This window comes from Macaca mulatta, chromosome 7 (genome assembly GCF_049350105.2).
Source record: "Macaca mulatta isolate MMU2019108-1 chromosome 7, T2T-MMU8v2.0, whole genome shotgun sequence".
Taxonomy (NCBI): domain Eukaryota; kingdom Metazoa; phylum Chordata; class Mammalia; order Primates; family Cercopithecidae; genus Macaca; species Macaca mulatta.
Genome location: NC_133412.1, coordinates 7,644,522 through 7,668,891, shown reverse-complemented (window position 1 = coordinate 7,668,891; position 24,370 = coordinate 7,644,522). Strand labels below are relative to the sequence as shown.

Sequence of the window (24,370 nt, the reverse complement as noted above, 5' to 3'; positions counted from 1 at the left end):
TCGAGACCATCCTGGCCAACATGGTGAAACCCCATCTCTACCAAAAATACAAAAATTAGCCAGGCGCGGTGGTGGCTCACGCTTGTAATCCCAGCACTTTGGGAGGCTGAGACGGGCAGATCATGAGGTCAGGAGATTGAGACCATCCTGGCCAACATGGTGAAACCCCGTCTCTACTAAAAATACAAAAATTAGCCAGGCATGGTGGTGTGCACCTGTAGTCCCAGCTACTCAGGAGGCTAAGGCAGGAGAATCGCTTGAACCCGGGAGGTGGAGGTTGCAGTGAGCCAAGATCGCGCCACCGCACTCTAGCTTGGGTGACAGAGCAAGACTCCATCTAAAAAAAAAAAATGTAAGTGCACGTGTGCACACGTATGAATGTGAGTAAATGCGCATAAACTGTATGCACACATCCTCCCACCTCTAGGTAGGAGTTTATACTCGCTATTCCAACCATTGCCTTTTCCTCCTCCTGATGCATCCTGAGACACCCACAGCACAGTATGTGGGGACAGTCCTCACTCCTTTTCACAGGTGCAAGGTTCTCCTCACGCACAGATCTCATGCGCAGCATTTCTGAGTGGTGTGCCTCAACTCCTCTCTCAGGTAGGGCCCAGCAGAGCCAGTCTGAGGAGGCTCAAGGGGCTGAACCCAGCCTATGTCCTGCTATGGGCCCTTGCCCTTGGTCAAGGGCTGTGCCTGCCCAGACAGGCACCTTTTACAAAAGACTCTCCAACGACACAGTACAGTCTAGCAGGGGCTCTGCTAAGAGCTATGGCCTGGGAAGCTGGGATGGAAGGACGGGGGCCTCCCAGTGCTCTGAAGGGACTGAATGGATCTTAGGCTCTGAAAGATGCTTCTAGCAGTGGCCAGTGTGGCTTGAGGAACACGGCTTATCTTATTCCTTAGAATCAATAAGCTGAGGTCAACCAGGTGACAAATAGTTACTGGTCATCAACTACAGGTCTAGCACTGTGCTCAGCATGCTCACGCTTGCCCATGTGTGCCCATGAATGCAGGTTTAGGTAGAAAGAGATACGAACAGATGATCAAATAAGAAATCATCAGTTATTTTTCTGCATCTATCGAGATGATCATATGGTTTTTGTTCTTAATTCTGTTTATGTGATATATCACATTCATTGATTTGTGTATGTTGAATCATCCTTGCATCCCTGGGATAAATACCACCTGATATGGTGTATTATCTTCTTGATGTCCTGTTGGATTTGATTTGCTAGTATTTTGTCAAGGATTTTTGCATTCAATACAATTCAGCATCACTTCATGATGAAAATCCTCAACAAACTAGGCATAGAAGGAACACACCTCAACATAATAAAGGCCATATATGACAAACCCACAGCTAACAGCATACTTAATGGGGAAAAGTTGAAAGCTTTTCCTCTAAGGACTGGAACAAGATGAGGACGCCCACTTTCACCATTATTCAACATAGTGCTGGAAGTCCCCACAGAGCAGTCAGGCAAGAGAAAAACAAACAAAAGGCATCCAAAGTGGAAAAGAAGAAGTCAAATCATCCCTGTTTGCTGATGATATGATTTTATAATTAGAAAACCATAAAGACTCTACCAAAAACCTCTTATATTTGATACACGAGTTTAGTAAAGTTTCAGGATACAACATTAACATACTGAAAGCAGTAGCATTTCTATATACCAGTAACAATCTAGCTGAGGACTAAATCAAGAAGGCAATCCCATTTATATTAGCTACAAAAATATCGAGGAATATATTTAACCAGGGAGGTGAAAGATCTCTATAAGGAGGACTACAGAACACTGAAGAAAAAAATTATAGATGACACAAATGAATGGAAAAATATCCTATGCTCATGGATTAGAATTAACATCATTAAAATGATTATATTGTTACAATAATCTAGAGATTCAATACAATCCCTATCAAGTTACCAATGTCATTTTTCACAGGATTAGAAAAAACAATAAATTTCATGTGGAACTAAAAAGGAGCCTGACTAGCCAAAGGAATCCTAAGAAAAAAGAACAAAGCTGAAGGCATAACATTATCTAATTTCAAATTGTACTACAAGGTTATAGTAAACAAAACAGTATGGTATTGGCACAAAAACAGACACATAGATCAACGGAACAGAATATATAACCTATAAATGAAGCCACATACTTACAACCAACTGATCTTCAACAACACCAACAAAAATATATACTGGGGAAATAACACTATTCATTTAGTGCTGGGAAAATTGCATAGCCATATGCAGAAGAATGAGATTGGACCCACACTTCTCACCATATACAAAAATTAACTCAAGATTGATTAAAGACCTAAATGTAAGACCTGAAACTATAAACATTCTACAAGGAAACCTATGTAAAACTCTTTTGGACACTGGCCTAGGCAAATAATTTATGACCAAGTCCTCAAAAGCAAATGCAACAAAAACAAAAATAGACGTTGGTGAGAATATGACGAAAAGGGAACACATACTGTTGGTAGGAATGTACATTCATACAACCTTTATGGAAAACAGTGTGGAGATTTCTCGAAGAACTAAAAACAGAACTACCACTCAATCCAGCAATCCCACTACTAGGTATATACCCAAAGGGAAATGAATCATTATATCAAAAAGATACCTGCGTGTTTACTGTAACACTATTCACAATGGCAAAGAGATAGAAACCACCTAAGTGTCCATCAATGTAGGATTAGATAAAGAAAATGTGGTGTGTATATATACCATGGAATATGACTCAGCCGTAAAAAAGAATGGAATCCTGTCTTTTGCAGCAACATGGATGGATATGGAGGCCATTATCCTCAGTGATATAACTCAGAAACAGAAAGTCAAATACCGCCTGTTCTCACTTATAGCTGGGGGCTAAACAATGTGTACAAATGGACAGGCAGAGTGGAATAATAGACACTGGGGGCTATGACAGGCCGGAGGGTTCGAGGGGGTGAGGACTGACAAATTACCTATTGAGTACAATGCTCACTACTTGGGTAATGGGTACGCTAAAAGCCCAGACTTTTCCACAATGCGATATTTGCATGTAAGAAACCTGCGCTTGTATCCCCTAAACATATTTAAATAAATAATAAAATAATAAAAAAGAAACTATCAGTACAGTGATAAAAGGTGGATTCTTTAGACAGGAAGATCAGGAAAGGCTCCTACTTGAGGACCATCCCTAGATAGAGTCAACTTTGGTCTTATTTTCAATGAGAAATGTCTTTAAAAATTTGAGCCGGGTCCCACATCTGCAAAGTGAGGACACCTTACGTTCGTTAGCAGATGCTCTTTCTGCTTGGTCTGCTGGTGGAAGTCATGGAACCTTCAGGAATACACATAAGAATGCCTCCTTTCCTGCACAAGGCCAACCCATGGCCTGGGAGCACCAGGCTGTGGTGTGGGCATCTCCCAGGAAAAAAATGCCTCTTGCTTTTCCTCAGAAGATTGACCGAAATTGACAACTCTCAGACTGTGTGCTAGGAAATCACTTGGGATTCTAACTACTTCTGAAAAAGGCTAATAAAAAGAAATGCAGCAAACACGTTGTCAGTGAAATTTCAGAAACTCAACTACAAAGAGAAAGCAGAGAGCTTAGCATGTGAGAAAAGTAAGGACCTAGACAGAAGATGCCCCGGGGGCTGCCAGAGGGTCCCCCAAAGGCCCCCCTTGCTCTGCTCTCCCTTCCTCTTTGTCCATCCAACTGGCCTCTCAGCTTCCACTTAACCCTTCTCATAAAACAGAAAACAAATAAGTAGTTCTTTAAAAAGTTTAAAGAACAAAAATGATTATTTTCACCATAGTCAAGATAAGTTGTTGATTCCTACTCCTCATGCCTGGTCTGCATCTGTCAAGAGTGTGGGCTTAGGTGTTTTGGTCGGTTCTAAGTTCAGGTTCTGGCTTTGTACCTTTCAGCCTGTGGGACACTGGAAGCTAACCTGTGATGGTTAGATAGCTGGTTAAACGTTATTTCTGCGTGTGTCTGCGAGGGCGTTTTGGATGAGATTAGCGTTTGAATTGCTGGAGAGCAGAAAGCAGATGGCTTTCACCAATGTGGGTGGGGCTCATCTGATCTATTCATGGATGGGAACAAAACAGTGGAGGACGACAGAATAACCAAACCTGTTTGAGCTGGGACATAGACTTTCTGCCCTTGGCACTCCTGGTTCTCAGGTCTTCAGATTCAGACTGGACCCACACCATCAGTTCTCCAGCTCTTGGGTCTTTGCACTACACCACTGGCTTTCCTGGGTCTCCAGCTGGCACATGCCAGGTCGTGGGAATTCTTAGACACCATAATCACGTGAGCCAATACCTACATTAGATCTCTTTATATATATGTCTTTTATTGGTTCTGTTTCTCTGGAGAACCCTGACTAATACATTATCTAATTCTCTGAATCTCAGCCTCCTTATCTGTGATTGGTGATGATAATGACAGCTCATGGGACTGCCTGACGCATAACATGGACTCAGCAGGTGACACTGTTCAAATTCCCATCTGATCTCACTAACCCCTCCCCAAGCCCTAGGGAAGGCCTGGTTCTCCCACGTGGCCAGGGCCTGGCCACTGAGTCCTGGGAGGCACAGTGAGAGGAAGCGGGTCTAGCTCACGCCCACACCTGGTCTCTGGTCCCTTCTGACCTCTTCAGATAAGTGACATAGTCGCTTTCTGGGAAAGTAACAGGTTTAAAAATGACTCCAGGCCATCATCTGTGTCAAGGACCAATAGAACAGAGACTGCCCCATCTGCCTCCATAGCAGGGGCTCCCAGAGCAGGATGCAGGGCCCGCACTGCACCCCTTTACCCTCATCCGTGGGGAACAGGTTCTGGGAAACCCAAGCTGGGACGAAGAAGGCCACTTTAGTTCTTCTCGCCATCATGCCTGCAAACTCTCCCTTAACTTGCTCTTTCCTATTCGCGGGTGGCACCCTGGAAATGTTGTGTGGTTCTTCCGGTCACTCTCCTGTGCAGGGGGCTATCAGCCCCAAGTTTGAGCCTCCTGAAAGATTGGGTTAGCTGCCAGCTGGCTTCCCTGTTTCACCCTTTGCCTCCTCCCCTTCTCTGGCTGCCGTCTGTGTCCCCTGTGGGGCTAGCACAGGCAGAGAGGAGGGGCAGGAGAGTGGCAAAGTCCTTCTTGCTGTCTTCCTTCAGGGCCCGCTGGGCTCGCTGGAGGTCCCAGTTCTGGCCTGCTGTCTGAGGAAGTGCTTTTGTGGGTCTTCAGAGCTCTCTGCCAGTTGAGGGGCTGTGTCCTCAGGCCCCTGGGTTGCGGTGGTGACTCCTCTCACTGACTGCTTGTGTCCACCCTCAGCCCTGGCCTCAGGGGCTGGCCTTCTGTGTGGTCCCCACCGTAGGTGAGTCCTGAAGCCAGCCTGCTTGGGGCCTCCTCCCTGAATCCATGCCTGGCCCTCGGGCAGCTCGCAGCATCCTGGCCTTACATCCCCTACAGCCCCGTGTCCTGGCCTGCACAGCCTGCCACAGCCCCGTGAACCCAGAGCTTGCCAGTTTCTGCCTTCAGGCCCTTCAGTCAGGCGTCAGAAACTCGTCTCTGCGCTCTCAAGCCCCACAGATGATGCCCCACACCTCTCAGCTCAACATGGGGAGAGAGGACACAGGCAAAAGGCAGAGCACACTGTGCTTGGACACACAGGCCTCTCTATGGACTATGAACCCCAAGTGAATTCTTGGAGCAGTTGGCCACTCTAGAGCACCCTGTTGGCGAGTCCTGCACAGCTGCACGGTGCCTTGCTGAGGCGCTCTCTGCCCATCACCCCAGTCCATGGGACTCAGCCAAAACTCCCTATTCCCAGGAAAATGTGCATTTTATGCCTGGTTCCATAGGCCTCCCTCCTTGACTGGCCATGCAAAGGTTCCAGGTAACCCAAGGAGGCATCTGGCTACAGAAGCAACTCTCTTAGATAGATTCCTATTGCATGTGTTCTGTCCTCTTCTGAGGTGTTTTTTTTGTTTGTTTGTTTGTTTTTCCTTTTTCTTTCTCCACTGGAAACACCTGTTGCTGAAACCCTAGAAGTGCCTCCTGCATCATTGGCACAGGATTCCGACCTGAGCATCAATGCTTTTGTGGGGACCAGGTGGCTGCGTCCTCACTCCCATCACCATCTGAAGCCCAGAGTGGTGGTTTCATTTGCAGGCTGATGTGTTGCCTGAGGTTCTACAGACTCTGCTGTATTTGAGGGATTTCGTTAGGGCTGTGGAGCCTGGTCAAAAGAGGCTCTACAATGATCAGACTACATTTTGACTTTTTGGCTCCTCCATTTATCATTTTTGTGGTCTTGGAACAGTTGTCTAATCCCATTGAGGCTCGGTTTTCCAATCTGTGGAAGGCGTACTGGAGGCCTGTGAGATGGGGTTTGAAAGGAGGAGATAGAGGACCTAGCACGGGTCCCTCTTATGGTCTCCCTGACCCCACTCCACCCTACACAACCCGTGCTCACCTCCTTCCTTCTGTTTCCCCAACACCACCCATACCTTCCCGCCTCACCTCTCCATTCTTTTCTGTTGGGGTCACTCCCATCCACCCTTGGTTGTTTAGTTTCCCCTCTCTGGCCATTCCCCGAGTTCTTCCTTCTCTTTTGTGATGTGGCAACCAGAACTGTGGCTTCCAGGAGGAGGGGACCAGGCTATCCTACTAAATGGGACAATGTCCGGGCCATTTTGGATATTCCTAAAGGGACCTAATCCTTTTGTTAGATTACAGTTGATCACTCAGACTCTGTGGGAGATAGGGACAGACACCAAGTGGCCCCTATGTCCCCATTAGCATCTGAATCCCTCGGGCCCCAGGGAGCAGGCAGCAGGGGACCAGGCTGTGGCCTTAGGAGTCAGATGGGCTCACCAGCCATGGGACCTTGGGGGAAGCTCCTCCTGGATGGGGGTACTCAGGAGACGTGTATGTGATGATCACCTGTGATTACTGTTATCATTGCTGCTGTCTTTCCCCACTCCTCCCTGTCCCTGGCAGAGACACCTGGACTGGATCCAGTCTGCCAGCATGTATCAGGCATCTGCCCTGTGGCAGGAGGGAGAGAGGCAACTGTGAAAACGATGTGGAGGAATGCTTAAGACTCATCACAGGCAGGACCTGGCAGGCGTGCAGAGGAAGAGCAGTTTTACAGTTGACCGAGACTTCAGAATGCTTGTCCTCAAATGTCCTACCAAGACAGGCTGTTGGTACAGAGATACCATAGCCTTAAAACATGGAGGAAGGCTGTGCCAGCGTATGTGGGTTTCTAACGATCTCATCTGTAAACATGGTCTCAGACGCCACCGCTGCTGCTGCAGCTCTGTGGGAGCCTCTTTTCCAGCCAGGGCCTCCAGGGAGAGCTGACCCATGAGGCACTAGGCCCTGCCTTGGTGGGTGGATGAGGACCCAGGTGCCTGCTGCAGGGCCCATGAGCCTGAGGGCAGCCTGGAGCTGCATGCAATCCTCCTTCCGTGGGTCTCCCTGGTGTTACTGCTCACACTTTCTCATGTTTGGCTGAGACCTTTTCTAGGAGCAACACCTTTGCTTTCAGGTTCCAGAGAATACGAACTGAAGAATAAGCCATGATCAAGGCTCTATGGCTGCCCCGTTGGTCTGGCCGCACTCTTCATTCCACGCTAGAACATCCAAGGTGTTTCTGTAGGAACAAGCTAGTCCTAAACACGCACAGACGTGGAGCCTTTTTGCTGGGAACACATATAATATCCACGGAGCTCATCTGGGAAACAGCAGGCTAGCTTAATGAGCTTCTGCTTTCAGGGTGACTTCTTGAAGCCACGAATTAATTAGTTGGGGAGAAAATCCAAACTTCAGAGCCAGGTCCGCGTGCTGGCAATGTGTGGGAACGCTCACCATCGCGTGTGACCTCCAGAGGCCAGCTGTGCCCTGAGGGCGCACACCTCACCTGCTCTGCATAACAACGTTCAAGGAAAGTGGCCTGGAGGCAGCTCATGTGAGCTCACCTCTGCCTGCATAGTGCATCTGGGGGCTGCGTACCCTTCCACCAGCACCCGGCAGGGGCCAGCCATCACCCACAGTCCTTCTGTGCATCCTTGTCTTGAAGCTAATGCTGGAAAGCTGGAATCTTTCTGTCTTCCACAGCATGAGGGTCCCACATTCCCCCCGTGCCATCCACCCATGCTGTGTGTAGCCCTGGGTGGCCTGGAGCTGGAGGTGACTTCTGGGGAGAGCAGGGGCAGAACTTACCCCCCGCCTGTGCCGCCGTTCTTGCTGAAGTGTGTGCGCGGCTCACTGGAGGCCAGCTTCAGCAGCTCCGTCCACTCCCGCTCCCACTCCTCCTCCGTGTACACCAGCCCTGACTGGCAGAGGGGAACTGGCTCAGAGGGGGGCGGGCCACAGCTGCGCTGCCCTCCTCCTCTCACCCTCCCAACCCAGACCAGCCTCACTGGGACCCAGGCCAGGCACATCTATAGGTAGCTACCAACTACACTAACTGCACCCTCTTGGCCACCTTTGCTATGCACACTATATTTTCAAAAGCTCCAAGCTCTAATTCCAGAGCTGTTGGGAATCTGCCCACCAACAAGGGTCATTCTCAGGGGCTGGGGATGACTGAGCATTAACCTGTGCATGCACCTAACTGTGGCTGGCCATTACAAAGTTTAAAGGGATAATGGATCAACTGTAGTCAGAAAGCAGGCAGATTCTTCTAGAAGAGCAAGGTCCTCATGTTTACCATGCTTGGGGACAATTGGGAATCCCTTTGGACTGACCTCACACACAGGGGCTAGAGCCATGGGCTGCACCTGACAGCAGGCGGCCATATATATAATTCATCAGCCAAGCCAGGATGCTTTTGGGAATGAAGGTAGGCAGCTTTCATAATCATGCCTTAAGGAAGCACAAGTGGACGCATAGTTGCTATCTGCCGGGACTCTGCTATTTCAACAGGCTCCTCCTTCATGGGCTTAAAAGCAGGAGACTTTCCTGATCCCAGGGACTGTTTCTGCCTCCCCTCATAAGACAGTCTGGGGTCTAGGGACCATGCTCTGGACTTGACCATGGCCCGAGGCGGCACCTGACCTGGGTCCCGGCCTCCGGCCATGCCAGTGGATACCAACCTCCTTATTCTGCTGCGTCTGCTGCCACCTCCACCTCCGCTTCAGGGCTTCCCTCTCGGCTCCCGTCCTCATCATGGTATAGAGAGCTTTCCGTAACACCAGGTCCCGGTCGTGAAACCCCCACATTCCTGGAGCCAGGAGGCCATGGAGAACACAGGAGAGAAAGGACGTGAGGAAAAGACAAGCCAGAGGTGATGCAAACTACCATGACCCACTGGGAGGGCCTCCTGTCTGCACGCAGAGCAGCCTCCTTACTCAGCGGTTCTGTTAATTCCCCTCTAGCCTTCTTCCTGAGGCTTCCCATTAAGGCAAGTAGGTGAATGAAGCAGCACATCCTGTTCTTAGCAAAATAATAGTGGGTGAAAATCAAGTGCTTTTCCTCTCCGGCGCCCTTGGCAACCCACTCTCAATGTTGCTGGTTTGCTTTGAGGACCTAATGGTCATTATCCAAGTCTTAACATTTGGGTGGGGGACTGACTAGGGGACAGGGACAGGCTGTCCAGTGTCCTCATGGAGGGCTCCAGGCGAGGGAGGCCATTAGCATCCTGGCTTCTCCAGGGCCTGCCATTTCCCTCATCTCCAGCCCTGAGGCATCTCAGCTTCCTGAGAAGCAGAGTGTCAGTGACACCACTGCACACACCAGGCCCACGAGAGACTGCCTGCTTCCCAGCGGGAGGGTCTCACCCTGTGTCAAGTGCTGAGAGGATATAGAGGGAAATGAACCACCTCTGAGAATGTGCTCTTGGCAGCTCAGATGTGTTCGAGAACCCCAACTCGTGGGAGAAGCGCTCAAAAGAAGGGCAGCCCTGGCTACAAGGGAAAGCACAGGGGAATCCATCCATCCATCCATCCATCCATCCATCCATCCATCCATCCATCCACCCACCCACTCATTCTAGGTGCTGGCAGTATGCGTGGCAGTGACTAGGACACATGAAGTTCCTAAAATCTCATGGAGCGCATGTTGTGGGGAAGTGGGAAGTGAGGCAGCCATGAGGTTGGCACAGAGTGTACGATGTTGAGGGTGGCAGCTCCACGAGGAGAGGTGAGGCAGGCAGATTTGCTGTGGCATGAATGGAGACATAGGAGCAAAGGCTCAAATGGGTGGAGGAAGGAGTCAAGTTGCTGTCCCAGCACAGCGAAAGGCCAGGGACAGACCCGGAGGGGGCAGTACTTGAGAAAAGGCAAGAGGGAAAGATGGCTAGAGTGGGATTGAGGGGAGAGGGAGAGTGAAAAGGGGGATCTCAAGGGAGCTGTGAGCCTCTGGAGAGTTTTCAGAAGGAGAGTAACATGAACTGATGTTTTCAAAGGCTCAACTGGCTGGGCATCCTTGGATATGCAAGGGACAAAAGCATTTCCATGATCCAGACTTCACAATAAGGCTGCTGTTAGACACAGATGAGAGATTTATTCTTTTAGATTCTTTCTCCAGGTTTTACAAAGAACAAGGCAAAATATGCTCAATAATAGGGGAATAGTTAATATTAACCACTATGATGAAATATGACCCAACTACTGAAAATCATATGTCTGAAGGATAACAGCAGGGAAAATTCTCAAGTCGTAAGGGAAAATGTTGGATTCAAGACTGTGAACACAGCAAGATCATCATTTCACCTAAAGAATAGACAAAAGATTGGAAGACGATGACACCACCAGACTGTTAAGAGTGGCTGCCGCTGGGTGGGGGTCACTGATTTTCATTTTCTCACCATGGTGAATGTGGAGTACTTTTGCAATGCCAACAAGCAGAGTGTGCTCCAATGACATGGAGATGAAGCAGGTAAGTGGGTGCCTTGCCTTTCCTCACTGCAGGTCAAGCCTGGGGAATGTTTCCCTTCCTCTTGGTCTCCATCCTCCTCTGGGACCCTTCCAAAACCCTGATGTATTTCCCTTGAAGCCTATTACAGTCTTATCTCACCTACCTCTTGCTGATTAGGCCTCACTGCAGGTCCAAAGAGAGAGCGGTCTGGGGGCTGGCCCTTGAGGTAGGTCACAGCACCCAGTTAAAGCCACGTCTGTTGGGATGCGAGTTTGACCAAGGACCGCATTCCTGTGTGAGGGTCATGTGTTTTGGAGAGGCGCTATCCTCCAGAGCGGGTAGGGAGCAACCAGCCCTGATGGTCCCTGGTGCAAACCCAGACTCACCTATCAAAATGGATTCGGCCTTGTGCATCTAACGCTGGGCCTAAAGGGATAACTGAGGTTCCAGAAAGTGGATGATGATCCTCAATTATCCAAATATTTCTGTGTAGTGTGGCTGTGTGTGATTGGGAAGCTCATGTCTCTGTTGGACAAGGCTGCTGGTCTCTCTGTGGTATATTCTGAGTATGCCGACTCCCCTGTGATTTATCTGGGCAGTACCTACGTCTGTTTCCATTAGTCCAGGCCAATTGTTGACTGCTGTCAACATAGTGGATCCTCATTTACTCAGCCTCATGCGCTGCTCCCAAAACTTCCTGCTCCAGCCTTACCTTGTTCACCCCTACCTCCAAACACCCTGTCCATTCCTGCCTTTATGCTTTATCTGCGGGGTCTCCCTGCCTGCAATGTCCTCTTCTAGTCTCTGAAGTTCTTCAAGTTTCAGTAAAGATCCCACCTCCTCCAGGAAGTCCTTTTTATTTGTACCAGGCAATAGTCTCTAAGTCCCATCCCTGTGGCTATGCTTAAGGCCTCCTTCTCTCATGCCAGGTCTTTTCTTATGTGTATTCTGTCTCTCTACCAACTGCAAGCTACTTGACAAGAAGGGCCAGGATTGTTAGCTCTATCTCCTGGGGACTTTCCCAGATGACAGTGACATGGGTGACTCTATTTAGCGTATGTCTTTCGTTCAATAGCATATGTCTTTCCTTGCGCAGGCCTGGAGCCTGGCTACCCTCTGTCTGTGCTGCAGAGCTTACCCAGTGAGGCGGCATGTAAAAGGCAGTTCCCATCCCCTGTCGTGGCCAGAGGAAGAAGCCGTTTACAGCTTGTGCACACAGTGGACCACCAGTTCAGGCGACCTGGAACAGAAGCTCACTTTAGAACAGGATCCCAGAAAAGGCAGGGGCCACTGGGGGCGTTTGCTAAGGAGGCACAAACATCAGGGATAGATTTTCCACAGGTTTCAGTAGAAAGGGGGAACAGTATGGCTACTTCTCTCCTCAAATAAAATACAGATTTCTTTTCCCTTTGAAGACAAGAAGTGGCCAAATCCTCCCATCAATTAGCATGAGCATTAAGAAACTCAAGACCAGTACCTTCTCTCCTTGAATCTGGAAACATATTTTACACAAGATAAAACATTTCTCGGTCATTTCCTTGAATACAGCTTTCCCTCCTGAAAGCTATTTTTTCCTTTTGCCATCTAGGTTTTTTGATGCACTCATACCTTTGAAAGTATAGTTCGTATTTCATTTGATTCATCAAAACCATTATAGCTATGTAGGTGTAGTCATGTTAAATTTCATGAACATTTACATTTAGAGACTTCTACTTCAGGGAAGATAGAGCAGATGTACTTTTTCCTATTCCTCTTACTAAGTACCATGAAAAGCCCTGAAAATTATGTATAAAATCATATTAGAAGACTCTGAAAATTGGAGAAGAAGTGGCAGACTAGCCAGGATCCTGAGACTTGAGGAATGACATAATGGTGGGTTCCCTGGAGTTTCTTTTTGCCTCACATATCCCAGACTAGATACTGTAGAAACTGGAACCTAGAAACACCAATGACAGCAGGCCACAAAACAAACAAACAAACAAACAAACAAAACACCAAAACAACCAAACAAACAAAAAAACAGAAAGAAGACAGAAAAGAAAAAGCATGCCCTCTCTAGACAGAATACCAGGAAAGGGGCAGCTTAGCAAGACAGTAGCTGCTTAGACATTTCCTCTTCTATTCCAGCCAAACACTGCAGAAAAAATTACAGACCGATTACCGCCCCTGCCAGCAAAGGTCTAGTGGGAAGCCTAGACTTCCACCCTCACCAGGCTGTAACAAGGTGCTCATCACTGCCTGCTCCATTGCCTGGGGAGTGTCAGAGAAGGCTGAGTTCAATGCTAAGACCTCAACCCTATGGGTGGTAGTAAGCACCTTGCCCTCCAGCTTCAGAGGACACATAGGGAGCCTGGATTTTCACACTCATCTGGCTGTAATGAGAATCTCCGCCTCCTCTCAGCTAGGGAGTACCCCTGCCAAGAAGTACCAAGCCCATTCCCTAGGTATCAACAGGGGCAGAGGGGGAACCTATACTTCAATTACCCTCTGGCAGTTGTCAGGCAATGGTCCCCTGAACCTACCAGAGTGGCGTCAGGAGGTCTGCTAAAACACAAGATTTAAGTAAGACCCAGAGTCCTATAACTTAATACCCAATATATACCCTCTTAAATTAAAAAAAATCACTTATACCAAGAACCAGGAAGATTTCAAACAGAACAAGAAAAAATATGAAAACTGAGATGATAGATGTTAGAGTTATCTGACTGGGATTTAAAAGTAGTCATCCTAAGAATACTTCAACAAGCAATTACAAACATACCTAAGACAAATGAAAAAACAGAAAATGTAGTAAAGACATAGAAAGTCTTACCAAAACAATAGAAGATACAAAACAGAGCCAAATAAAGAATAAAAATATGGGAAGATATAATAGGGACTGAAAAATACAAATCTGATTTTAAAAACTCAATGGATGTGCTGAAAAGCAGAATGGAGAGAATAGAATAAGAATCAGTGTAATATAAAGGTAGAACATAGAAATTACCCAATTGGAATAATAGAGAAAAATTAGACTTAAAAAAAAAACACACATGTACAGAACACAACTCAGGAACATGTGGGACTGCGACAAAAGTCTGGAGTCCTGTAGAAGAGGAGAAATAGGATACAGCTAAAAAAGTACTCAAAGAAATAATCACTAAAAAGTTCCCAATTTTTGCAAATGAACAAACAAACATACAGATTCAAGAAGCTCAGCAAACCCTGAACGGAAAACAACCCATAGAAACTCATGCCAAAATATCATAGTCAAACTTCTAAAACCTAAAGACAAAGAAAGAAACCTTAAAAACTGCCAAGGAGAAACAACGCCTTACTTATATGGGAAAAACAATTTTAAAGACGTGGATTTCTCATTAGCTACCATGTAGGCCAGAAGGAAACAGGATCACATTTTTATTTTTTGAGACAGAGTCTTGCTCTGTCACCCAGGCTAGAGTGCAGTGGTGCAATCTCAGCTTACTGCAACCTCTGCCTCTTGGGTTCAACCCAAGTGATTTTTCTGCCTCAGCCTCCCAAGTAGCTGGGACACAGAGATGCACCACCAAACTTGGCTAATTTTTGGTATTTTTAGTAGAGATGGGGTTTTACCATATTGGCCAGGCTAGTCTCGAACTCCTGACCTCAAGTGATCTGACTGCCTTGGCCTCCCAAAGTGCTGGAATTACAGGCTTGAGCCACCACACCCACCCAGGATAACATTTTTTAAGTGCTGAAAGAAAATAACTGTCAGCCCAGAATTCTAACGCTAGCAAAAATATTCTTCAGTAATAAGCAAGAGACAGATATATTTTCAGATGAAGTAAAACTAGGAGATTTTGTTCCTAGCAAACCTACCTTAAATAAATGGCTAAAGGAAGTTCTCTAGGCAGAAAGGAAATGATAAAAGAAGGCATTTTGGCATATAAAGAAGGAAGAACATGGAAAGAACAAAAATATGGGCAAATATAATAGACTTTCCTTCGCCTCTTGAGATTTCTAAATTATGTCTGATGGTTAAAGCAAAAATTATGACATTGCCTATCTGTTTATATGTTTCAATGTATGTTGAATAAATATTTAAAACAATTTTATTATAAATGGTAGAGAATAAAGAAGCAAAAAGGCAGGTAAGGTTTATATGCTTCGCCAATAGTAGTAAAATGTCAATACCAATAGACTTTGATAAAGTATGTGTATATAATGTAATAACTAGAACAATTCCCAAAAAGGTTATACCAAGAGGTATACTTAACAACAACCAACATTATACAAGCTCCTCCAGAAAATAGCCAACATTACCCTGATACCAAAATCAAAGAAAGAAACTACAAAAAGAGAAAAATGCAGAGTAACACCTCTCATGAATATGATGCAAAATTCATAAGAAAATATGAACAAGTAGAACACAGTGACATATACAAAGAACTATATACCATGACCAAGGGATGCAAGGATGGTTTAATATTTGAAAATCAATCAATATAATTCACCATATTAATGGGCTACAGAAGAAAAATCACATAATCATATCATGAATGCAGAAAAAGCATTTGACAAAATTCAGTACTCACTCATAATTAAAAATTCCCATAAAACTAGGAATGGGGGGATCTCCATAACTTGATTTAAAAAATCTACACAAACATATAGCTAACATCATACCTAATGGTGAAAGACTGAATGCTTTACGTCTAAGACTGGGAAAAAGACAAGGATGCCCCCTCTCTCCACTGCTATTCAACATAGTATGAAAAGTCCTAGCCAGTGAAATAAGTCAAGAGAAAGAAATAAAATCTGTATTTGCAAATCCGAAAGGAAGAAATAACACTATTCTTAGTAGAGAACATGATAGTTCACACAGAAAATCATAAGAAAGCTACAAAAAAACATAGCAAATAAGCAATTTTTAAGGTCACAGGATACAAGATCAATATACACAAATCAATGGTGCAGTCATCCCCCAGTATCTGCAGAGGATTGGTTCTGGGACCCTTCCCCTTCTGACATATACCAAAATCTGTGTATACTGAAGTCTAATAGTTGGCTCTGTGGAAGTTGTATATATGAGAAGTTGGCCCTCCATATACATGGATTTTGCATCCTGTGAATACTGTAATTTTGATCCTCACTTGGTTGAAAGAAATCCACATATAAGTGGAAGTAGACCTCTGCAGTTCAAATCTGTGCTGTTCAAGCGTCAGTTGTATTTTACATACTAGCACAGATGTCCAAGGGGCCATGGAGCAACTGGAGTTTTCATACTTTGCTGTTGGGATTGTAAAATGGCACAACTAGAAAAACTTTTGGCAATTTCTGATACCATTCAACATACTCTGATATGGTTTGGCTCTGTGTCGTCACCCAAATCTCATCCTGAATTGTAATGCCCATGTGTCAAGGGAAGGTGGTAGGTGATTAAATCATGGGGGCGGTTTCCCCCATGCTGTTCTCATGATAGTGAGTGAGTTCGCATGAGATCTGATGGTTTTAACAGTGGCAATTTCCCCTGTGCTCTCTCTCTCCTGCTGCCTTGTGAAGAAGGTGCCTACTTCCCCTTCCTCCTCCACCACGATTGTAAGTTTTCTGAGACCTCCCCAGCCATGCTGAACTGTGAGTCAATTAAACCCCTTTTGTTTGTAAATTACCCAGTCTCAGGCAGTATCTTTATGGCAGTGTGAAATGACTACTACCTACCTTTACCATATGACCCAGCAATTCCACTCATGAATATTTACCCAAGGGAAGTGAAAACATAAGACTAATACAAGAAATTCACAGCAGCCTTATTTCTCAATAAAACTAGTTGCTAACACATCTGGGATTGTGTCTCTGAAATAAATAGCCATTGGGAGTTACCTTGGGTTTTGTTTTCTAGTGAACCCATGTCAAGACATCTTCATTCACTCTTTCTCAGGAAGCTTCAGGAGAATGTACACCACAAAATGATGGTGGAAACCAAAACCAGAGAAATACAGGAAACAGGAGGGAAATGGGTGAACAGCACAGAAGAGAGAAAAAGGTAATCTCCAGGCTGATGGCCACAGGAGACTCTATCCAACCTGATGACAGGTGCGCCTGCACTCATGGCTGCTTTTCAAAAGAATATGGCTATGGAAAGGATAAATAGCCTGGCTCATCTAATGATGGTGTCTTACATGTTAGGCAGGTGACACAAATGTCATCTTACATGTTACTTCTTGGATAATATTAAAATTGTTTAAAAATTGCTTCAAGTTTATGAATGGTTGTATCAAGTTTCTAATGTTATGTGAAACTTATAGTGACATATATATGTATGTTTTTATTTGGAGGATGAAATATAACATGCACCTCCTTAGGGCCTTCAACAATTTGGGAACTTCATTCAAATGAGAATGTTTATAACAGATATTTCCAAAGAGTTGTAATAGTATTTTAATAAAAAATTCTTTAAAAAAAGAGAGAAATATTAATAGGATTTGAACAACTGAAGAAGCAGAACGTGTTCTACATTTCTACATTCCATCTGTCAATGGCTAAAGAAAACGTGGTGTAAATACACAGGAGCATACCATTCAGCTATTAACAAGAATGATGTCATTCATTGCAGCAACATGGATGAAACTGGAGGTCATTACCCTAAGTGAAATAAATCAGGCACAAAAAGACAAATAGTGCATGTTCTGAAATATATGTGGGAGCTAGAAATTTGATCACATAGAGGTAGAGAGTGCAAAGGCAGATACCAGAGACTGGGAAAGGTGAGTGATGAGGGAGGATGAAGAGAAGTGGGTCAAAGGGTACAAACATACAGTAAGATAGAGGGAATACATTTAATGTTTGATAGCAGAATAGGGTGATTCTGCTTAACAAAAATGCATTGTACTCGGGTGATGAACACCCTGACTCAATCACTACACATTATATACATGTAACAAAATTTCAAATGTACCCCATAAATTTGTACAAATAAAAAAATCCAATTTTAGTAAAAAGTGTTGCTATCAGAATAGAAATAATGAAATATGAAGGATAAAGACTGCAAATAATGCTTGAAAATTAAGGCTCTCAGAAGTATATTTATTTTAGAGTCAGAGTTATTGCCTAATGTGTTGCGATATTTTTTTTTTTTTTTTTTTTTTTTGAGACGGAGTCTCGCTCTGCCGCCCAGGCTGGAGTGCAGTGGCCGGATCTCAGCTCACTGCAAGCTCCGCCTCCCGGGTTCACGCCATTCTCCTGCCTCAGCCTCCCGAGTAGCTGGGACTACAGGCGCCCGCCACCTCGCCCGGCTAGTTTTTTGTATTTTTTAGTAGAGACGGGGTTTCACCGTGTTAGCCAGGATGGTCTCGATCTCCTGACCTCGTGATCCGCCCGTCTCGGCCTCCCAAAGTGCTGGGATTACAGGCTTGAGCCACCGCGCCCGGCCTGTGTTGCGATATTAATAAAGTTTAATATAATAAAACTTGTTGGTTATTTGTTTAAACTGAATCCCTATCGACTCTTCAGTGCTTTTTGGTTAAGATTCAGTGATTCCATTGTAAGAAGTGGCATTACTGATAAAAAATAACTGTGCCCTTAATTCTAAACAAAAGCATGTATTAAAATTAACACTACAAAGTTAAGTAGACATTTATTTATTATATGAAGATGTTAATGCTTATGCTAATTAACTGGCATATTCTTATCAACTACAAGTCACCTTATTAAAGCTAACTGAGAAATGCAAGTAAGGGCCTTAATTGACAGTACTACTGGATGGACTGTTGTGGACATCATTGGAAAAAACATGCAGTTACTTAGTCACTTCTTTTTCTCTAGGCTGTGAAATAGCAACCTGTCTCACTTGACTTTTAAAAAGTGTGTATAACAACCAGGTTGGGATATAGTAAAACTGGGTTGCCACAAAGTAAAATAAAATGGCAAGATCTTTGCTTACAAAGGCATAAAACTAAACAGAACGGCTGTAACACCTGGAAACCTGACACATTTGACACTAAAGTGGGCAGACTCGTTCATCCTCTGCATTGATCTCAGCTGCTAGTGCTCTGGGCAGCCGTCAGGGAGTACGGGGAACATGAGTAGACAATCAGGGAGAGGAGGGAAAGGGAATATGCTAATGAGGCAGGTGGTCTGCATTTCTGTGGCAGACCTGGTTGTTTTGCCCACCCCGTAGCTTTTCCCTCTCATCCTCGCGGACAGAGCCCTGCTTGTGTCTGGGGCTTTTCGGGCAAGCCTCCTTGCCTGCCCCATGGGGCAACGTGCAAGTGTTCATGCGTCCAAGACGATCTGTGCAATACCATCCCCCTTGCCAGGGACTGCTGTCACCTGGCCCACAAGATGTAACAGGAAGCCTGCTGGGGCTTGCTCCTCCTTCACAAGGGCCATAATCAGGGGCTCTCTCTTGCTGCCCTGAATGATGTAGTGTGAGGATGTGTGACCTGATGTGGCCACAGCTATACTGCATCCCCAGATGCAGCCAGCACTGACCTGCTGGGGAGAGAAGAGCAGGGTGCTATGTGTGCCTGGGTGCTCCATAACACTGTGCAGCTGCCAGCCCTGCCATGAACGTCCCTGTTTTCAGACTCTGAGTTGTGTGGGATAATGATGACCTCACAGTTTCAGCTCCTGCTGGCTGGGTCAGTGTGTTCTGCTCACTGCAGGACCTTCACTAAATCAACTAGCTCTGTGTCAGGGGATGTTATTCCCATTTTACAGAGAAGGAAACTGAGGCTCACAGGGAGTAAGTAAACTTGCCCATGATCCGCTGAACCCTCACAGGAGCCCTCACACACCTGAGACAAAATCAGATCACAAAGAAGTCCAGTCTAATTTTGTTTGTTATGGTTGAGTTTGTGGCAAGTCAATTTTAACTTCTCTGACCTATGTGATTTCAGAAGCTGTATTATTGAATAAGGAGCAGAAGTGGGCCTCAAATTTTCTACAGTGCCAAGAGCAACACACTCATCACTCAAAACCAAATGAATGTCACTCCTCTGCCATATTTCTCCAGCAAGTTCCTTTCAATGTAAAAGAAAAGAAAAACGAGTAAAGATTAAGCTGAAGTTCCCTCTATCTGCCTCCCCCATTTCATTCTCATTCCCTCCTCCCTCGCTGTAACACCAACATGAATTTCATTCTCATTCTCTCCTCCCTCGCTGTAACACCAACATGAATTTCATTCTCATTCCCTCCTCCCTCGCTGTAACACCAACATGAATTTCATTCTCATTCCCTCCTCCCTCGCTGTAACACCAACATGAATTTCATTCTCATTCCCTCCTCCCTCGCTGTAACACCAACATGAATTTCATTCTCATTCCCTCCTCCCTCGCTGTAACACCAACATGAATTTCATTCTCATTCCCTCCTCCCTCGCTGTAACACCAACATGAATTTGGCAATTTTTTCATTATATCACAGGAAGACAGTATTTAAAAATACATTATATATTCAAATCTTCAGATAAATCATACTATTAACTGTTGATGAATAGGGGCTGTCAGACACAATGCTTATTCCTCTGCCACTGGTTCTGGGAGGCGCTGGCTTGGCCTCTCCCCTGCAGTAGAGACTGAGGATTCTGCTTTAAGACTCAGACTTGTTATTCCTAGGTGGGGAGTGGCTATCGAATGGGTCCATATAATGAGCAAGTGCTTCAAATCCATGTTATCCCATTCCTCCTATATTCCTTCCTCCCCACACCCCAATTCCTTTCCCTTGGGCTGTCCCTCCCTCCAACCTGGTTCATTGCCAGTGTCTAGGCATAGCAGGCCCTTCCCCTTCCCATCCCTACAGAGTGTGCAGATCAGCAGGGCCTCTGCTTCTTCCAGTCTTTATTACAGATACAAGGAGAGTAAGCCAGGGTCATATGGCCCAGAGGTCTACACTTGGGAGAACGGTGAGGAATTAACCCCACTGGGGCATTCAACAATGAGATGTGAGCATTCTACATGAACTGGCTGGGAATCTTAAAATATCAATTTTCATGAAAAACAAAAGAAGAGAGAACGTTTTTAAAAAAGTGAATAAAGAGCCATAACAACCAAATGTAATGCATAAAATTGGGTTTTGGGAAACAACTCCATCAAAAAGTGGGCACAGGAATATGAACAGACACTTCTCAAAAGAAGACATTTATGCAGCCAACAGACGCATGGAAAAATACTCATCATCACTCGCCATCAGAGAAATGCACATCAAAACCACAATGAGATACCATCTCACACCAGTTAGAAGGGCAATCATTAAAAAGTCAGGAAACAATAGGTGCTGGAGAGGATGTGGAGAAATACGAAAACTTTTACACTGTTGGTGGGACTGTAAACTAGTTCAACCATTATGGAAGACAGTGTGGCGATTCCTCAAGGATCTAGAACTAGAATTACCATTTGACTCAGCCATCCCATTACTGGGTATATACCCAAAGGATTATACATCATGCTGCTGTAAAGACACATGTACACGTATGTTTATTGTGGCACTATTCACAATAGTTCCACAAAGACTTGGAACCAACCCAAATGTCCATCAATAACAGACTGGATTAAGAAAATGTGGCACATATACACCATGGAATACTATGCAGCCATAAAAAAGGATGAGTTCATGTCCTTTGTAGGGACATGGATGAAGCTGGAAACCATCATTTTCAGCAAACTATCACAAGAACAGAAAACCAAACACCGCATATTCTCACTCATAGGTGGGAACTGAACAATGAGAACACTTAGACACAGGAAGGGGAACATCACACACTGGGGCCTGTTGTGGGGTGGAGGGAGCGGGGAGGGATAGCATTAGGAGATATACCTAATGTAAATAACGAGTTAATGGGTGCAGCACACCAACATGGCATATGTATACATGTGTAACAAACCTGCACGCTGTGCATGTGTACCCTAGAACTTAAAGTATAATTTAAAAAATTGCGTTTTGGAATGAAAATAAATTACAAAAGTGATTTTGGGGCCAACTGGAAAAATCTGAGTATGGACTCTACTAGTTGACATTACTAAGTTAGTGCTAATTTTATAATGTTGTTTAGTCATACAGGAGAATGTCTTTATTTTCAGAAGAAGTGAAGTATTCGTGATACACATTCAAATGATTCAGAAAAAGTCTATGTACTTCCATACATATAAAGAGAGATAAAGCAAATGTGACAAAGTCCTGAAAATTGGTGATTTTTTGTGCAAGATATTACTCATCTTTCAACTTTCCCGTAGATTTGAAGATGTTCAAGATGAAAGAAATGGCATGTGGGTTTACTCCATAGTCTTACAATGGAGACATTCTGTTCTGGTGCCAAAGACAATTTCTACGTAAATTAACTCATTTGTCTCGATTACGTTTTAAAAATGGGTTGAATTCAGTTAAAAATATTTTGGGGGAATCTAACTAACGCAAACTAATACTAGTTTGACTAAATTTTTCTGCTTTTTCAATAGATTGAGTTGAAATTTTTACAGTTTGGTTATAATTTTCAATTTTTTTGAAGGCACAGAGCCCTGAAGCTAATAGGTGACTTCTCTGAAGTATCTTCTGTCAATCCCCTCTACACCATAGCAAGTAGCATTGAAAAATCACCACACTTTCCATGGCAGGCACACTAACCAATCATCATTCCTTCCACAAACGAGGTGGAAGGCCTGATTTCCGTTTTCAATTCAGAGGTCTGTGCAATAATGACCAACTGATTCAAGTTGAAAATGAGGATGAAATAAAGTGAGTTCTGGAACACCTACCCTTGCAGAATCTGGATTAGAGTGTCTAAGCTAGTCATTAGAGAGGCAGTCAGCCGACTGGTTAGGCACGGAAGCTGGAGGTAGACTTCCTGGGTTCAAATCTCAGTTCCACTACTTCTTAGCAGTGTAGTGTTGAGCAAGTTACTTAATCACTCTATGTTTCAGTCCTCAGTTCTTAAAAATGGAGATAATAATAGTCCTTATCTAACAGAGTTTTTATGAATATTATATTATTTAATATTGGGAAAGTACTTAGGATAGGGCGTGGCATATAGAAAGTACCATATACGTGCTATGCATATACAGGTTCAAAATACTGAGTTAACTAAAGGAGTATATTTATGCATATGCTAATGAGTGAACGAATGCATGAACCAAAATGCTTTGGCTCAAAAGGTACCTTTATACACCAAAGTCCTTTTCAGAGTAAGCACAATTACTCTGACATTCATGCAAGAAAGACTATGAACTGCAAATAAAGGGAAGCTTTTGCACACAGAGTGCCTGGTGCTGCTTAAAGGGAGGTCAGCTGGTGCACAATGAGGCAAGTACAGAAAGTGGGAGGAAGTGTTTAGGAGCTTTTATAGCAATGGGCTTTGTTGTAATATTTTCATTAAATTTCATAGAAGCATAGGGAGACAGTGAATTGGAAATCTAAAGAAAAGAGTTGTCCTTCAACAGAGATTGCTGAGAAGCACTGTCCAGAGGTTCTCAGAAATGCAAATTACACTCTTGAATTGGGTAGACATCTAAATACAGCATGTTAATTTTTTTTGCCTACAATCATTGGTTAGATTGTAGTATTAGGATAAAGAAGATTTAAAGAAAAAAGTTGAGTAGATCTCAGGGAAAAGGAACCATGTGAGGAATGTGAGGAAAGACCTGGCCTTTAGGTGTTAAGCCTAATGAACCAAAGAAAGCACTTTTTAAAACCAAAAAAAGATTTCTTATATCCCTACAAACCCTATCGATTTTTACTTCTGTTAGTTACGCCATACTTATTATTCTTGATTTCCCTGTAATATTTAGCAAAAAATAATTTAAAATAAGATCTTGTACGGATGTGTGTAGCACTGCAGATAAAGTAGGGGCTGAAAGCTTTGTCTCTGGTCATTTGAAAAGAGAAATCCCCTTCCCTAAGATGAGCAGGAGGGCACAGATTTAAAGAGGAAAAGAGGTCAGAAAATAAAAATACTTATTTTCAATAATCCTTTCAAATGTATATCCAAGCTTGAAAGAAAGTGTAGTAAATCTCCAACAACCAAAAATAAATATGGAATGGAAATTAGTATGCACCAAACCAGCAACTGCCAATGAGTGAAGACATTTAACTGTTTAATCACTTCACAAGAACTGGATAAAAGGCTGGAGACCCTGAAATGTGGAGAATTGGGACTGGGGATGGCCTTTTCCTTTCACATAGAGTTAGGACCCTCAAAAACTATATCCTGAATGCAAAGATTAGAAATAATTTTGCTCTGGCAAAGGTAGCTGGGAAGAAAATTTGTCTCTTTTAGCCTAGGCTTAGCAGAGGAAAATAAAAACTTCTCCCGGAAATGTTGACTCTCATGAAGATTTGAGCTAAAATTGATTTGTGGCTTGGAACCACTAAGCCAAGAAATTAACATAAAATTGGTTCTAAGTACCAAAGGTAATTTCTCTTGGGAAACTGGTACAAATAAACAAACAAAAACAAAAACAATCTCTCTAAGAGAAGTACACTCTCAACACAGGCCACACGAGATTCCCACAGATAACATCCTGCTCACGACCCAAAATTACAAATACAACAGGAAACAAGC

At 44.3% G+C, this 24,370-nt stretch overlaps 1 protein-coding gene across 3 annotated transcripts in view; it reads right to left on the bottom strand.

Annotated features, from left to right (window-relative positions):
- Nucleotides 1-24,370, bottom strand: part of OTUD7A (OTU deubiquitinase 7A) — a 374,444-nt gene that overhangs the window by 40,929 nt on the left and 309,145 nt on the right. For all 3 annotated transcript variants that reach the window (XM_015141768.3, XM_028850656.2, XM_077939014.1), the window contains 3 exons: nucleotides 12,002-12,103; nucleotides 9,102-9,229; nucleotides 8,227-8,339 (listed from right to left, as the gene is read on the bottom strand). In XM_015141768.3, the coding sequence (XP_014997254.3) occupies nucleotides 8,227-8,339; nucleotides 9,102-9,229; nucleotides 12,002-12,103 (343 nt within the window). The remainder of the gene's footprint in view (nucleotides 1-8,226; nucleotides 8,340-9,101; nucleotides 9,230-12,001; nucleotides 12,104-24,370) is intronic.